This window comes from Miniopterus schreibersii (assembly GCF_964146895.1).
Source record: "Miniopterus schreibersii genome assembly, chromosome: 3".
In the NCBI taxonomy this organism is placed as follows: domain Eukaryota; kingdom Metazoa; phylum Chordata; class Mammalia; order Chiroptera; family Miniopteridae; genus Miniopterus; species Miniopterus schreibersii.
Window position 1 is genome coordinate 22,553,803 of NC_138103.1, and position 17,240 is coordinate 22,571,042.

Sequence of the window (17,240 nt, forward strand, 5' to 3'; positions counted from 1 at the left end):
GTAATCACAACTGCAGGGTAGAAATCCAGCATTTCCAAGTATCAGGCGACTATCTATGATGACTTGGGTTGAGACTTTCCTTTCCTGACATCACCAACTCCCAGGAGGCTCCAAAGGATCCATACTTTGTTGGAGGGAAAGGGGCAGGGTAGGTCTCAAAACTGAATTTGATTGAATCTGTTCCCAGGACACTCCAAGTATAGACAGTGAGGCCCAATGATAAAACAGTAAAAAAAGGTTTAAAGTACAGACAGAAGCCACCCACCAATTACTTACTGAGCCCCTCATGTACCCTGGGGTACAGAGGTGCCCACGGAAGGCACTCTCCCTCGAGCCTGCGCTGCTTCCTGCCTATTCTCCCAGACCAGTGCTCACACATCATCTTTGGTTATCGCTTATTCATTGTATTTCCTTTTGCATCTAGCATGGTGTCCGGATGTTTGCTGAATGGATTTAAATCTTTTACTTAGTTCTTAAAGAGGACCTTACAGACATGTATTGATCACACAGGGTAGTTCATTAATCAGATCCATAAATCCACTCATGAAAATATTGTATTGGCAACGGTAGAAAGAAAGCAGGACACAAAATGGGATACCAGCTTTTATTTTTCCCCTTTTCACAAAACAAAGTAGAAGAAATAATACAGGATTAAAACCACAAAAGTAGTTAAACTGGTAGAACATGTATACAAAAAAAAAATCCAGATACGAAGACAGGCTTATTTACAATGAGGAAACACATGTAAATTAAGGTAGCTTATAGTTTTCATAAGAAACATTAATAAAAGACTCAAACATATGCTACATGGTGCCACTGCTTACAGCAATATTGAAGGGGAGAAAGCAACACTTACTTAGGACAGATATACCACGAGGTCCAGGTTTTACAGCATCAGTGCAATAAACTCACAGAACTATATTACAGTTAGTTAATCAGAGTTTAAGAATTGTTCCCAAATATGTCACATTTTCGGCCCTTAGAGGTTCATTCCACAGATTTCAACTACTATAAACATCTAGCTACTGAGAAGGAGAATGATTCTAAGACGCTTTCCAATAGTTACAACATCGCTATAGACCTAAGGCCATCTATCATCTACACAAGTTTGCTCTCACCAACAGCCCTGTATTTAGAGAAATATCTAGGGAAAAAGTTAGATGCCAGCGTAGTCACCACCTCCTAGACCAAACCTATGGGGACCAACGCAGCCAACATTACCATAACATGAGAACTGAAAAATGAGTAGGGTAAGATTATTTTCTTCTGAATCTTGGTGAAACACAGGCTTTTGTCCTTCATTAGCTGGTCTTGGAGTAAAAGTCATAGGCACAAGTCTTCAGCTCTAATGTACTTTAGTTTTAAACAGTTGAAAATCTGAAATTAAAAGTAAGCTAAAAAGCCCAAATCCAAGCTTTTGGAAGCCTGCTATTGAAAAGCATTTGGGACCTACTAGCTGGAAGGCTAAGTGCAAGGGGACAAGGGCTCTAAGACAGTCAGGTTCCCCATTTTTGAGGAAGGATCAACGTTTTCTACAAACTGCTCAGTTTTGCACAAGGGAGAAACCAACACATACTAGGGCATGTAATTAGTTTCCTTTTATTCCATGAGAATGTTTCTCCATGGTATAAAAACAGAATGAGGAACAAATCCTAATTGGTCTCTTCTTTGGAAGTGGTAAACTTGGTCTCTATATTCTTGAAACCAGACTTTTTTTTTTAAGCAGACTGTGGAAGCATATGGTAGAACCAGCTTCCTGTAGGCACAGACCACTACACCTTGTATCTCGCTAAAGCAAAGATCAACTTGAACAATTACCCAAAGTCACTGCTACTTGTACTAAGGATTGAAGTTCAGCACTATATTATTTTAAAGGAAGTTGCCTATAAGTAAAAATTCAATTAACCCTGGGTGAGAAAAATCAAAATAAGTTGTATTCATAAATGAATTGTCCATATAAGGCCAACTGATGAGAATGCACCCAGATATACTTTACATGAAGACACTGTATGAAGCCCTATGTCCCATGTCTGAATTTCTAGTAACTAAGGGCAGAAGGAGTGAGAGCAACGAGCTACTTCTGTAACACTTTAGTATCCAGGTAACAGAAACTTCCCAAGGACAATGTATACTCCATTACTCACACTGAATAAAGAAGATGCATTATTCGTTTTTCTTTTCCTTTTGCTTAAGAAGCTTGTTCATCTCCCTTTTGGCCATTCCAATGTACTTTGAAATGATTCCATGTTGGTTTAGTCCAGGAAGCAACAGTAAGAAAGTCACTTAAAAATAAATAAACAAAGAAAATTAAGGAGGCAGCAGTTCACTTCCTAAATGTTATTATATTCTAGAGAAGGTAGTTTCCCAGACTATTAGGCATACTAATGGGAGGAAGCAATGTGAAATCCATTACATCTGTTGATATTTATCTCTAGAAACTTTGGCATCATAACCTCCCAACCTCAGATGACACATACTACTGCTTATTTTTACCTCCTGCACATTTCTTTCTACCCTGGTTATTATGTTCTTTGCCTTAATTTCCTGCAAGACCAGAAACTCCCTGCAAACAAGAACCTGGGTTTTAGTCTTCTTTTTAGACTCCCACAGTTCCTTGATCAGTGCCTTAAACTTGGTAAGACTTCACTGCCCAGGATGTGCCTGTGTCCTAAAAGACTTACCTATCAGATAGGTGAGAAGAAGGTTGTGGACTTGCTGTCCCACCCACGCAACCACAGCAAGAGAAATGATCATGGTCATGAAGTACTAATAATGAAAATAATAAGAATGTATCAAACTCCTAGAAACAGACTAAGGTTGGAAAATGATTTTTATTACCACTTTTCTTTAAAAATACTTAGTATCTATATATTATATAAAACCCATAGGAAACTCCATTAGACCTGGCTTTATAGAATTTGGATACATTCCCTCCTAGAACTACTGTAATTCTATATTTAAGTTAGTTTATAATATAAATTATACAACTTTTACAATTAATAACTTCACATAGTAACCTCGTATGAATTAAGAAAATAAATGCTAGCCCTAGCCAGGTAGCTCAGTTGGATAGAGCATCGTCCCGAAATGCCAAGATTGTGGGTTTGATCCCTGGTAAGGGCACATATAAGAGTCAACCAATAAATGCATAAATCTCTCATCAATAAATAAATTTTTTAAATAGAAAATAAATGCTTTCTAAGTATATGTCTTTTACTTTATTTCAGTAGGAAAAAATGGATTTCACTTTACTAGAATATAAATTAAATGTAAAACATAATTTTAACTTCTAATGACTCAGTCTAATACAGATATGCACTTATGAATGTATTCAAAAGGAATTAAAGCAGTGGATGATAAATATCAAACTCTAACCACTCAAACAAAAAGGCGATCATTATACTACACACTACAATGAAGCAAAAACTGATTCAATCTTAAAATTTTGCTTTATGTGAATAAGTCAAAACAAAAAAAAGTACCATTTTCGGCTTTTCTTCCTTTAGTGTGAAGAGGCGTTTCCACCAGCCCACAGCTCTGCGTCGAGTTTTTACTAGATTGCTGCAAATTTCATGGAATCTTTGCTGCTGCTCAGTGGTCCTAGAAAAAGAATTTCCCCCTTCACTGTATGCAAATCTCTATAGTAAACAGAAATACACCATCCTCTCATATTTAAAAAGCCATCTTCTAAAGAAAATCGAAATAGAAAATGATTCTTCATTATCTTATAAAGGTAAAAAGTTTTTGTACCATTAAAACGCCTTTGATAGCACAGGAATGAGTTTTACATAAACACATGTACATGCATATGTCCACAAAGTAATGGTACTCTATGGTTCTAAAGCCACATTTGGTTAATGAAAAAAGACTCATACTACTGTAGGCTGTGCAGAAATCAGTACAAATTAATTTCTCTATTCCTATATAATTTTTCAGATCCTAGTGAATTCTGGGTTGTAGGCCACAAGAGTTCCACTATTTTGAGGAAGATGTGAAGTGTCTACCAAACGGTTAATCTGAGCACTTTTCAGTAAGACAATAACTACCAGAATACTACCCTCAACTGGGCTTCATACATTGGATGCCAAAGCAGCAACACACAACAAATCTAAGTTTAATTCCACTGGGGGATAATATAAACAGCAGTAAAAATTCAAAAAGATCCTCCAAGAAAGCCCTTTTTTATTTATAATGTAAAACTGCCGTTGTACTACCTTTGCTATACAGATATAATGGCTGCTATTAAAAAGCAGGCCCGATGCTCGGGGAATACATTGCCTTCTCTCCTCTAGTTTCTCCATGTGAAACTGCAGTGAGAGATACAGTAGGATGATTTCTGCTGAGCCCTGGAACTTCCTGTAAACAATTTGACCTTATATGTTGCCCATGGTCAAGGCTGGATTATGGCCATGCAGCAGTGTTCTTCCTTCCCCATAAAGATCAAACAATAAAACCGCTCTGTTGATAAGACTGAGCGACGTACTGATTACCATGAAACTTGGTGTTTATTTCTGAAAACTTTTCTCCAGGAATTATGAATTAGCACACATTAAAATGCCATCTGGCTGATAAAGTCAAGGTCAGGAGCTGATTCTGTTTGTTAAATTTTTACACTGCATAGTTACAGACTTGCCTCAAAACAGCAGCATAATTCATTACTGCATGTGGAAAACAATTCAATTCAAAGGACATTTCCTAACACTCATCCATTCTGCTATGGGGGAAACATCTTTAAATAAATATACTTATCCCATAACTTAAGCAAGCTCTCCCAAAACATCTGAATTTTTCTCAAAGATCCAAGGGCTTACATGTAAAATTCTTCCTTTTAAGGATTATTTTATAATTTGCTATTACCAGGGGAACAAAAAGCTAAAGGCGTAAGTAGACTACTAATCAAATTAAACAACTGAGGGAGACGAGCAGCTAGGAGGAAAAAAATCTATTCCAATGTCTAGTTTTGCTCATTATTTGGGTCAAAAGTGAGAAACACAGCACTACAGAGAGAAGTTGAAATACTTTCATATGATCCATAGCCACTTAACTATATCTTGGGAACTCAGTAAGTGACTAATTAAAAGAATGGTATAAATGAAATTAACAACCCACTTGTACATGAAACTTGAACCTACTCCGAAGCACTTGCTATGCATTTAGCTACCATTGCACTCTCAACCTTAAACACAAGACCAATCTTAAAAAGCAAAATATTTCACAGCTCTCAGAACAGTGCCTAATATAAAAGACATTCAATAGTTGCTAAATGAACAAAAATCTAGCAGTTACTGTTTTCGTATTCATTCAAAAATAACTTGTGAAATCAATATACTATCTTAAATATCAATGGAAATAAATATAAAATGTAAATGTACTACTTTTATGGAAAGCTCATGAGTTCTATAATCCTTGATAAAGCTCATGAGTTCTACAATCCTTGATGATGTAAATACCAAGAGGAAAGGCTCTTTGGGGTCTTCAATACTTTGTAGGAGTGTTTACCTAAAAAAACCCCTCACTTTTATAAAAAGGTCTAAAAAGGAAAAAAATAAAGTAAAAATAAACGCCAGACCACAAAAGACCTATGGAGATATTTAAGTACTGGAAATTCATGAATTACATATGAATGAGCTAAAAAAAAACAAACATACCTCTTCATATAAAAGCAGTAAATCTAACCCCTAGGTGCCTGATGGTTAGGCCTTCTCAGTGGTTAATTACAGAATACTAATCACAGCCAAGAGGGTAACTTCTCAGAAATCACAATGCCAAATCATCATGCCACCTACCATTTATTGGAGCCAAAAATTCTAGGTGCCAGAATGGGAACAAGGTAGTCGGCCAAGCACAAAAACATAACAAAACAGGAAACACCAGACAGAACTGATGGATCTAGATAGTAGATATTCCTGTTTAAAAGCAAAAAAATTAATAAAGGTTAGAAAAACACAGTCATTTTTCCTAAGTTGAAGATGTCTATTCACTTAGTCCTCTGGTTCTCACAGATGTCATTTGCTCTTTTCATTCTAATTTTCTCACAAGTGGTTTTCTGGAAGCTTCATGACATGATGACGACATAGCTGATGATGTGAATACCAAGAGGAAAGGCTCTTTGGGGTCTTCAATACTTTGTAGGAGTGTAAGGGTTTTAAGGCCAAACAATTTGAGAGTCACTGATTTATTCAACTGCATTATGTTATTGAGTTTACATAAGTACTACAAATTGTGAAAACTGGGCAAACTGCTCTAAAAAAAGGCATTCTGTACAGATTATACCTTACAAAAGAGTTAAGACACTTCCATAAATGGAGGCTGTGTATTACATGAATCCTTATTAACAACAAGCACAATCTTAAGTAACTGAATAGCTGACTTACAGAAACACCAAAGAAACCACGCCCATGATGGCAAGTGGAAACCAGGCTCTTTCCCATCGAAGGACTTTATCAGCCATCAGCATCACCTCTCCCCATCCTTGCAGCTGCTCTTCCAGACTTGCAGTCTCTGCAGCCTATACATGATCAATATTTAAAGCCATCATTTTACTACTCTCAACATTTCAGTGGTTCCTAGAGAGTTAAATTCTTTTGAGGGACCAAGTACATAAAATAGCTGTTAACCAAATCACTACTTTAAACAAGTTAGTTTCTAAAAAACTCAACAATTTTGGTACCAATGGAGAGAAATCAATTTTGGAAATCAGTGGAGAGAAAAAAATAAAACTATCATTTAATGGTCACTTTCCAAGTCTAAGAACCGGGCTACTCTTTACATAAGGTAGGGATAATTAAGACCCACTTTACAATTAAAGAATGGTGAACTTCCTTTCCCAAAGTCATGCACTACCAAGCACAGTACCCACGGTATAAAATTAGATCACTTTATATTTGCTTATTTCCAGTGGTTAGAATTGATCTGTTGTTTTGTCATTTTATTGATTTAACCCCCTACTTCTAAGTCCATTAGGAAAGCCTCTCCCCTGAACAGCACTCAATAAAATTCTAAAATAGCTCTTTGTGTAATGGAATCATTTAGTTGTTGACCATTTACACAATTAAGGAAAACTACTTTCACCAAATTATATGAGGCATTTTAAGCTCAATATACACGTTTATCTCCTCTACAACGCTTCTTACAGCTATAAGGATATTTTGTTTAGACTTCAAATTTCTCTGAAAATCTGACAAGTGGACTTCTAGGACGAGCTAACGTGGCAAAACTTGCTCTCCTTAAAGTTATACTGTTCTCCTGGAAAGAGTACTTGAGCTCCAGTCCAGGACCTGTCATTTCAATCGCTGTGTGAACTTGGACAATTTTGTGCTTTGATCAATCCTCTTAAAAGGAACCTGGCAGGGGCTAACTACTGAGAAGAGTGAGTGAGTGAGTGAGTGTTCGTTCATGCATTTCTAAAAACAAATGCACACACAATCAAACCACCCTGCAAAGTCTCTTAATCCCTTAGCACCTGGGCTACTGGAAAATCAAAAGTCAAAAACTAAATTCTAAATTCTTTGCTCCCTCTGTTCGCTGTGGTTGTGGTGTGTGGCCTGCCTTTCCCTGGGGAAATGGAACGTAGAAAATACACGGATTTCTCTCGTTTTTACCTAGAGCGTGCTGGGAAATTCCTAGTGAGGTTAAATTTGTCCGCCTGTGATACAACCTCACTGCAGTTCCTTCGGACCCCTGCTTATCCTAACGTCATCCTGTGTTCCCCAGACTTACAAATTCCAGACAAACGCCTGGACCTTCCATTGTCCTTCCGGCTGGACCCCGCTCCCAGCTCTCTAGGGTGAGCGCGCTGCTTCCCTGCCGTTTTAAGCTTTGCCAGCTCTAACAGAAATTTTCTGCAACAGCCCTTTGACCTTCCACCCCTGCCCAGTTACGAGGAAAAAGGACGAAGGGGCACCCTGGTTAAGATCAGAGCGGAGAAATCCGGACACGGCTGGAGCCTAGGCCCCAAAAGCGCTCGCCAGGCCCCTCGCGGCCCTCTGCCCCAGGCTACACCCCAGACTTGCCACAGCCCCCCTTTCCCACATTCTCAACCCGTATTCTCGATGACTGATCACTTGCCCTCCTCGCCCCTTCCCCAGGGGATGTTAGGGGTCGTCAAGCCTAGAGGCCCCAAGCAGAAGCTACCCAAGAAGCCGGAGGGGCAGGCGTCGCCGCCTACGCCTGGAAACCGGGAGAGGGCCGGGGCCGCCCCTGGTTATAAATACGAGGCCGCAGAGCCGCCGGGTACAGAGGTGCCGCTCGCTTCGCCGGGACTCACCAGCAAGTTGGTGCTGCGATTATCTCCCTCCGCCATCGTCCCCAACGTGCCGCCTGAGTGAGCACAATCCAGCCTCGCTACCTTCTTCCCTCTGAGATTCACACGGCGACCCCAGCGCGACGGCACGCCCAGCAAGCCGCTTATATAGGGCGGCCGCCTTTCCCGACAGCCCCCGCGAAGCTCGCTCCTCATTGGGCATATGGAACTCAAGCTGAACGGGAGCCGGACCAACCGCTGCCCAGCGCATGGCTTGAAATCGAGGTCAAAGGAAAGAGAGGCCGCGCAAGGCCGAGGGGGCGGGGACAGAGAGTGACCAATCAGCGCCCAGGAGATGTGCGAAGCCCCTTTCGGGCCTTTCGGAAGCGGTTGAACGGCCGCCGCCTCGGGATTCGTCTTGGCCTCTGTATCCCCGGGATTGGCCGCCACGGTATCTCTCGGACCGTCTGCGGAACCTCGGAGCAGCGAAGGAGGCTCTGAAATTTAGCTCTCGAAGAAATAAGCCTCGCAGTGCCAGGCGGAGGGCAGGGGCGGGCATGTGTCCCTCACCTCGCTGTGCTGCCGGGCGGGCCGGCCGGGATCCTCCTCCGGACCAGGCCGGCGCCCCCCGCCGCGCCCCCGGCCGCCCCGGTCCAGCCGCGGAGCAGTTTCGCCCAGGTTTGGGACTCGGAGACTCGTGCCCACCTCCTGAAGTTTTGAGCTATTTATGTAGATTTTCTGCTTTTTTTCCTTTCCATTACCAAAAAGTCCTTAGCTTGACTGGGGGGAGGGGAGGTAATCCGGGCATAGTTGGAGAAATCGTGGGGGGAGAAATGCATCGATTTGTGAAGCTGGCTCCTATGGGGTCTGTCTGTGTGGGGCCCTTGGATTAGGAAACTGCGACCTCCTTCGCCAAGGGCGCTGGTTTTTGACAGACCCTTTCTTACATCAGAAACCATGCCAAGGAAAGACAGAAACCCTCTCGTAAGCAGTGGAATTCGTAAGCAATTTAGGAACTTGATGAACTGAGGCACTTACGCGTCTTCTCTCCAGGATTTCGTAAGGAAGTAACAAGTGCGTTGACTTCACTTAAACAAAATCATGCCAAATGTTGACGTGGTCAGATGTCCGTTTTAGGAAATCTCACGAAGCTTTTTATCCTTTTATACTCGTCTGTATTATGCCATCGAATTTAAATGTTTTAAAACATCTAGATAACTACCAGGTTGTTTTAAAAGTTCAGAGAAAGCATAAAGAAACGTGAGAGACTATAGCTACAGACCACAGAAAGCTGGACACAGGAGCATTAGGCATTTCAAGAAAGGGTAGGATCTTTGAAAAATAAACCTTCTGGATCACATATAAACACTTGATGGAGGGGCAGGGGGCCTCTGCAAGAGAAAGGAACTCTTCAATAAAGTGCTACTTTGGGGACTATTGGGTGGAAAACGGATTATGTAGGTAAGGTGCAGGGAGCTGATCTAGAGAACCCATTTTGGGAGATTTTAAAGCTATGAAGTTTGAGGGTGAGGCCCTCCCCTCCCTCTTCAAAAGAAAAAGGCCCCAGCCCTGGCCGGTTTGGCTCAGTGGTTACAGTGTCCGACTGTGGTCCTGATTTGATTCCAGCCAAGGGCCTGTACCTCGATTGCAGGCTCCATCCCTGGCCCCGGTTGGGGCACGTGTGGGAGGCAACCAATCTATTCCCCCCACCTTCCACACTCTGAAAAGCAATGGGAAAAGTATCCTCCGGTGAAGATTAAAAGAAAAAGGTCCCAATCACCAGCCACATAACTAGTGAATATATTGACTGAGTATAAAATTTTGATATAGGCACAGAAACATCTACTTCCAAATGAGAGGCCTGAGTTATGCTTTAAAAAGTGACATTTCTAAAAACAAAACCCTAACATTTCTACTTTGGGAAATGCTTCTGGTTTCCACCCGTTTCCCTATGTACAACTTAAGAAGGAAGACTTTTCAACACCAGCTTGTGAAATTGGGTAGTGAAAAAAATTTCAGCGGCTCAAGCAGCACAGGTTCTTGGAGTATTTTGTTCCTCAAGGAAAGTGTTCCAGAGCTAGATGCAACTTCACAGAGGCACTGCTATAAGGTCTCTATTACAATGGGCGTAATAAAAAAACAGAACAGTGTCCTTTAGTGTAGCTTTCTAGCTGTTTTTGTACCACAAAAACAGGATGTGATCTTTTGAAACATGCCAGATGACTAAAACAGTTAACAGGAATCCTAACACATCTAGCAGCAACACATGCAATCTAACTTCCAGATAGTAAAACAAACCAGACATTTTACTTTTCCTTCAGGTCTTCACACCCCAGGGAACGTACATGTCAATAATGTCCTATAGTTTTGTTTTTAAACTTTGACAAAATGAACCTTAATTATATCTTAAAAAGAACTTTGCCACTGAAGTACAATTTCCACTGCTTTTCTACCCTCAAAGTTCTATTATAGCACTTTGAGGGTAGAAAAGGTTTTAAAACTTTTCTGGAGGTATTAATGCTTTAAAAAAAAAAAAAGCTACCCAGATTGCAAAGTTAAGTTTTCTGGAAACTACTTCAACCAAGAAATTCAGAGCTTAAATGCTACATCTTTTTAGACTTTATTTTTTGAAAAACAGGTATTTCATACAATCTTTGCCATGGTAATGCAAATATGCACAAAGTAGGCATGTATTTTTGTTTTCCAAATGATGCATTATGAACATTTTCAGGAAGCTGGTGTGATTTGTTCAACTTTTAATCTTAAATACAATCACAAAATTATATCCATCAGGAGGCATTACAACCTTTTGTACAGAGAAGCCACTTTAATTTATACAATGTTTACTAGGACAAGGAAGATTCAGTTCAACTCAATTTGCTCTTATAATAAGGGTAAAGTAAATTAACAAGTATGATGTTGCCACTGACATTACAGGTGGAAATATAAGGGAAATTTAAACCAGAAAAATAACTGACACAAGAACTTGAAATAGGAGCTGAAACTGGGACTGTCAGGGAGGGGGGAGGGGGGAGGAAGAAAGGGGTAAAATCAGCCTGTTTTGAAAGAAAAAAAAAATTCTGCAAGTATGCATTTCAGAACAACATGCAACTCCTTAAATTTACCATCTTCAAAAGTCGAGCTAATCGTACAACATTTTTACATTAGCACAACCAACAGCTTTTCCCTACTAAGCGCAGTCAAATTCCCAGAGAAAGCAAAAGACTGAGCAGTGCATGTTGTACAACTAACCCTTGGACCTATAAAGCTGCCCTAAGAGTCCATTTGCCCATTTGGACGGAAGGCATGGTGATAGTTACCCAGGCCTAAAAAGAAAAGTGCAACAACCCTTAGGGGTCATAATACAGTGAATTTCCCCTTCCCAATGTTTGGAAAACTTTGTAATGCTAGTTTTCCCCATAGGAGGAATCTTTCTAATACAACCCAAATATTGAAAACATCTACCTTCTTTAAGTGACCCTTTAATATATTCTACCTCCTTGACTTAAGGGGGTTCGGGGGAATTCTAGCTTTAATTACTGGCATTTTACAAGCTCAAGAGAATGAAAGTCACTGGTTTTCATATGCCTCTAATTTTATGTAAAACAGGTACTTAAATGTGCTAATAAAACATTCACTGATTCTTTTATGTAGATGAATAGGGCTAACAGGCTAATTGTGTTTTCTTTAATATGAAAAGAATTGGGAGAAAAGAACAAGCTCCTTACTGCCAAAACAAGTAAGCCCCCAGAGTATTCACAAATATGTGGAGGAAAATAGGCCAGGAAGACTTTTCAGTTTAAAGTACTGCCTATAATACCCCAGATTTAAAAGAACCTAAGATTGCACATCAACTCTAATATTTGGCTGTACTTGCATTGCCCTGTGTGGCATTTTTTAAATGGCTCTTTCCTTAAATTTCACACATCAGAATAACCACAAAACAATGCAGAAAACACTAAACATTGGACAATATTTTAAAAAACTACATACTAAGCTTAGTTAATAGAGACAAGTGTTAAGGGCAGAGTGATGCAAGTTTTTTTTCTTTGTATTACAAACCCTCACCCTGAACCTGGGTTTGGGCTCTTACAAAATAATTTAAGGAAGCAGATCAAGAGCTTGATAATCAGTTCTCAAAGAAATCTTACATATCTCAAAAACAACTCACTATAAGTGTCAGACACAAAAGAATCTATTGTCACCTACCAAACTGTGTTAAGAATTCAGAAATAAATACTGTTAAGACACCAAAGAAAGAGTAAAAGTGAAATACAGCTCCATAAACCATTAAGCCTCCACAGCTTTGTAGAGAAATCAACTAACACTCAGGCAATTCTAGAAAATTAAAGACAACAAAACACTTCGGATAAACTTCAATTTCCAAGGGTACTTTGAACGAGAGGTGGTAGGTTATTCTGTACCCCCTGAATCTTAAGAGAAAGAGAGGAAGAGAAAGGAGCAGACCCCTGGTTTTCCATAGGTATTCTTTTATCATTAAAAACGTATGACTTCATAACCACAGCACTCTAAACTTTACATTATGTTACAAGATAATCCCCAAAATATAGCCCTGACTTCTCAATCTGCTAGATCATCAGGGCTTTTTACCATTGATTAACTCTTTAACTGTTGAGTTCTCTTACAACAGTTTAAAAGAACAAGGCCTTACAACAGTTTAAAACAGCAAGGCTACCTGCAGAATGACTTCCCAGAGGAAGCCAAACTAGAGACTGGGGTCTTGCCCAGGGTGCAGTAAAGAGCAGCTTTGTAAAGAGCAGCTTTGAAGTCATCAATTATTCGTATCTGCCCCACAACCAAACATGTATGTGCCACACTATTCTCTGAGGGAGCATTTTAAAATAAGTGATGGATAATTTACCAGAGGCACGTGTTGATATAAAGCTGTTTTGTTTTTGCTTGGATAAGGTGCCAGGTACCTCTGAAGCCTGAAATTCTCAGGCGATAAAATTCACCTATTTCATTTCTTTACCAAAGAGGAAGCAATTTTTGAATACTACCTATTGGGACAAACTAGTATGAACTGGTTTTATCATTTTGATGGAAGTTTTTCCTTGTGACAGTGTTGCTTTTGAAAAGACTGTTCAATCTTGAGGAGCAGAGGTAATCAAGTGATGAATGCACTAGCTCCCACAGCCTCTAGGAAATAAAGCAGCATGCAAAACACGATATGGCATTATTATTCCAGACAGGTTGTTTTGATTGTAAAAGTAAGGTTCAAAAAGAATGAATAAAATTTGATGCACTAGGTTCCTTATCTTGCTATTAGACACAATGGGTATTAAAAAAAATACCTTTCTTGCAGTATCTGTTGAAGTATTTAAAAAGCACTGATACTGAAATGCATTCTCTGATGGGTAAAGATTATAATGTGGCAATCAGAATACAGAAAAGGCCAGAGCTATGTGGAATTTCTCCTTAATACCTTTCAAGTTTGTAAAGACTGGCAACTAGAAAGTGATCAAGAGTCCTAATCTCTAAAATGCAGGAAAAATGGGACTCAATCAAGATTTTAACTGTATTCTACTTCGTGTTAATGTGATTTTAAGAATCCTATTCTAATCTGGATTTTATTTTGGATCAACGATTTACAAAGTTAAGTACTGAAATGCAATGCTAAATTTAAGGAAAACTTGATCATGAATTCACTATAATGTATTACTAAACAGCAAACTATTAAAATTACGCAAATAGAAAAGTACTTCACAGACTAATTGAACTTAATAAAAGATATTGGTGGTTCTCATTTTTGCTGATGTTTCATGTACATGTCCAAAAATGCCAGTAAACTAAATCACTTCTAATTTACACCTTGTAAATTAAAAGTATTAAATGAGAAAACTAAATTAAAAAAACATTTCACTCTACCTCCAAGAGAACATCACTTTATTTTTAATCTGTCATCAACAATGTAAAACTCTAATAGGTACTCTATCCTGGTTTTTAAAAAGGTAAAAAGATTACATTGGATTAGCTACTTTCTATGAAAGAAACTACAGCAATCACAGAAGAGGGAAAAATTGAATGACCTCCAAAAAAATGCACACTATAAGCAAAGGGGAGTGTACATGAAATCAAATGTCTGTTAGATTCATTACTTTTGAATGCACAGTGACAATTCTGGAAACTGTACATGATAGAATCACAGAAATGACTTAACCAGAATTACATTTTGTATGTGATCATCAGACCTTCAAACAATCCTTGAATTTTCCATGTTATCAGTGGTTTTAGAGATATTTCTGTTTATCACTCCAAAGATAAGCTGTGTAACAGCATTGAGACCAAAGTATATGAAATATGAGGATTGAACAAAAAGTGAATTTGAAAGATGTCTAATCTACTAGATCAGGTAAAAGGAGAAAGGATAGGTGGTAGGGTCTGGGGAGGAGGAGGAGGAGCGGGGTTTTTCCCTTTATTTCAGAAGTAAGTTCTTCCCATGTAGTGTATCTGTTACATAGCTCTCCATTTTCAGTCCATTTCTGAAATTCGTATCACATAGCCTTTTTGTACTTACTGGTCAACCCAACCAGTACTGTTGCCAAGCAACAAGTGTTACACAGAATCTGAATGCATCAAATCTTCCTTGGCTGTGATTTCTTCGCGGCCCCAGTTCTCTGTTTCTGAACGGGGTTGGTTTTTTCCTGGATTGTACACACAGGGTCAGGTGGAATGGAGTTCCAAATCACTCTGTGCTCCGCAGCATCCCGATTTCTTTCTGCAGCTAACCTCCTGACACGTTTGCAGCTGTTCTGAGGCAGAAAGACAATCTCCGTGTTCAGGCGGTGAGCTTTCTTTCTTTCACCCTTGACCCTGGGGTGGCAGGCCATGGTGTTGGGCGTATCCCTGAGTGCAGCTGCCCTGCAGGATTCCCCTCCTAGCGCACCGAGATTTCCTAGGTTTCCTCAGAGTAAGCCCCCAGTTGCATCACCACCGACTGTGGTGTGGCTTTGGATGCCTGAGGCTGAGTTGATTCTGGTGGATGTCTGACCTCGCTTAACCAGACTCATCTACTATCTCGCCATTCATACCCAGGCTGTCCAACCTTCATACAGCTGAGCCAAGTTATCTAGATTAGTTGCTTCCTTAATGACATAGTCAACCTGTAAAAATAGGCAGGATAGTAAAGACATTTAAAACTTGACATGGTTCATACATGAGTAACATGAATTGTTTAAGATTTAGTTTATAATCATCCAAATTAATCACCCAAAGGAAGTGTAGTTGCTGTGGTGGAAAGAGAGGTTTAAGTAAGCTGAGCTCATAATTGCACAGCTTACAAGATGGGTGTCGGGAAAGTCACAACCCCTCTGCACCTTATGAATCCTTAGATGAAGGGAGAGTCTCACTAACCCCACAGCTGCTCTTAGGGTGAACATGTATAGTCACTGAGTAAATGCTTAGGTGTGGTATAAAAAAGTGCCTAGCAGATTCTGGAACACAGTTGGGTGCTCAACAAATGTCCACTGATTCTGACTCAGCAAAATTTTATTTTAAGAGATACAATCATTTCTATATTTAGAGCATCCATCAGGCTCCAATTATATAGCAAATGCTCACTATATGGCTGCTGAATTACAACCTATACAAAAATTGTGTGCAAAGAACTCTATACTTACCTCACTCCTGTAACCCTTATTTTCACATAAAATGAAATGACTATCAGAATAAAAAGTACAATAGCCAAGCCTCCTTTTAAAAGATGAACAGAGAGCTATGACGGACAGTCATGAAAGCATACAATCCATTAACCTATAAGAAAGTTTCTGAAAAAGATACCAACTCAAAGCACTGTCCACAGTTTTTGACAAATGACAAATTGTTTCTAAAGAGTGACTCCTGACCAAGAAGAGTGTAAGCTCAGGTCCTCACAGCGATTTAATAGTGTTTAAAATAAAAATAAAAACTGCCCTGCTATTAAAATTGAATTGTGGATGCCAAACCATTAGAAAATAAGATATTTAAGTCTCAAATTTTTACAGAAGAAAAGTTACATCTGCAATGGAGAATTCAGGAGAACCATGACCAAATGATCTAACTTGTGTCAAAGATGGCACAAACACATGCCTCTTGATGTAAAATTCTCTGAGGACACACCACTGACATAGCGTTCCTGCCAAAAATCCTGATTCTGAATCTTATGATAAGAAAAATAATATCAGAAAAACATAAACAGGCATAGTCTGCAAATTAACTGGTCTTGACACATCAAAAATGTCAATGTCAAAAGAAAAATAAAAGGCTGGGGAACTGTTCTGGACATTAAAAGACTAAAAATAGAACAAGTACATGAAACAGGACAAACCTTGATTAAATCTTGTATGGGGGGTGGAGATGGTTTAATGAGAGGACATTTGGGGATACTGGAGAAATCGAAATATGGACTGAATGTTAGATAAAAGTCAACGTTATCAAGATGAAATAAAATGTTATGGTATCATTGTTGTTTCCTGACTTGACAGTTATATAATTAAATTGTAGCTATATATTACAATGTTTTGTTTAGGAGACATGCTGAAGTATTCAGGCATGTAGTATTGTAATGTCTACAACTATCAAATGGTTCTGAAACACTATCTCCACATACCGAGAGAGAAAGTAAAGCAGATGTAGGAAAAGATTAACAACTGGTTTCCCAAATCTAGGTTAAAAATATATGAGCATTCCTACATTTCTGTAGGTTTGAAAATTTCCAAAAGAAACAGCTGGAGGGGGGAGTTAATTCATTTTCAAATTTTATATGTAAAATTTAGTAACACTAATTAGAACATTTCAGAATAATGACTTCAGACAAAGTGATAGCCACGAACACCTTATAGATACTATTGCACCCAAAATGTCATCCTCAGTTCATTTGAAACCTTCAGATAGTCCTCTTTAAAGTGTAAATTAACTGTCTACTGGTGGAGAGGGAGGGAGGGTCAAGTCACACCTTAAATTTCTCTTAAAAGAGGGCTAAGGAGAAAATAGAAGTGTT

The 17,240-nt window shown here is 39.2% G+C and overlaps 2 protein-coding genes across 8 annotated transcripts in view; both read right to left on the reverse strand.

The window, feature by feature from the left end:
- Positions 1-590: 590 nt before the first annotated feature.
- Positions 591-8,428, reverse strand: ARL6IP1 (ARL6 interacting reticulophagy regulator 1). 4 transcript variants are annotated; one of them, XM_081133502.1, is made up of 7 exons: positions 8,267-8,428; positions 6,375-6,508; positions 5,787-5,906; positions 3,483-3,600; positions 2,682-2,766; positions 2,145-2,282; positions 591-1,377 (listed from the first exon to the last, which is right to left on the reverse strand). In XM_081133502.1, the coding sequence occupies exons 1-6, from the start codon at positions 8,300-8,302 to the stop codon at positions 2,164-2,166; spliced, it is 612 nt and encodes a 203-aa protein (XP_080989628.1). In that variant the 5' UTR covers positions 8,303-8,428; the 3' UTR covers positions 591-1,377; positions 2,145-2,163. The 4 variants fall into 4 exon arrangements, with proteins under 4 accessions (XP_080989628.1, XP_080989627.1, XP_080989630.1 ...); XM_081133501.1 differs by having other exon boundaries at positions 591-2,282; XM_081133504.1 differs by lacking the exon at positions 5,787-5,906 and having other exon boundaries at positions 8,267-8,400.
- Positions 8,429-10,841: 2,413 nt separating this feature from the next.
- Positions 10,842-17,240, reverse strand: part of SMG1 (SMG1 nonsense mediated mRNA decay associated PI3K related kinase) — a 125,834-nt gene continuing 119,435 nt past the window's right edge. For all 4 annotated transcript variants that reach the window (XM_081133098.1, XM_081133096.1, XM_081133095.1 and 1 more), the window contains one exon: positions 10,842-15,366. In XM_081133098.1, coding sequence (XP_080989224.1) covers positions 15,289-15,366 — 78 coding nt within the window. In that variant the 3' untranslated portion in view covers positions 10,842-15,288. The remainder of the gene's footprint in view (positions 15,367-17,240) is intronic.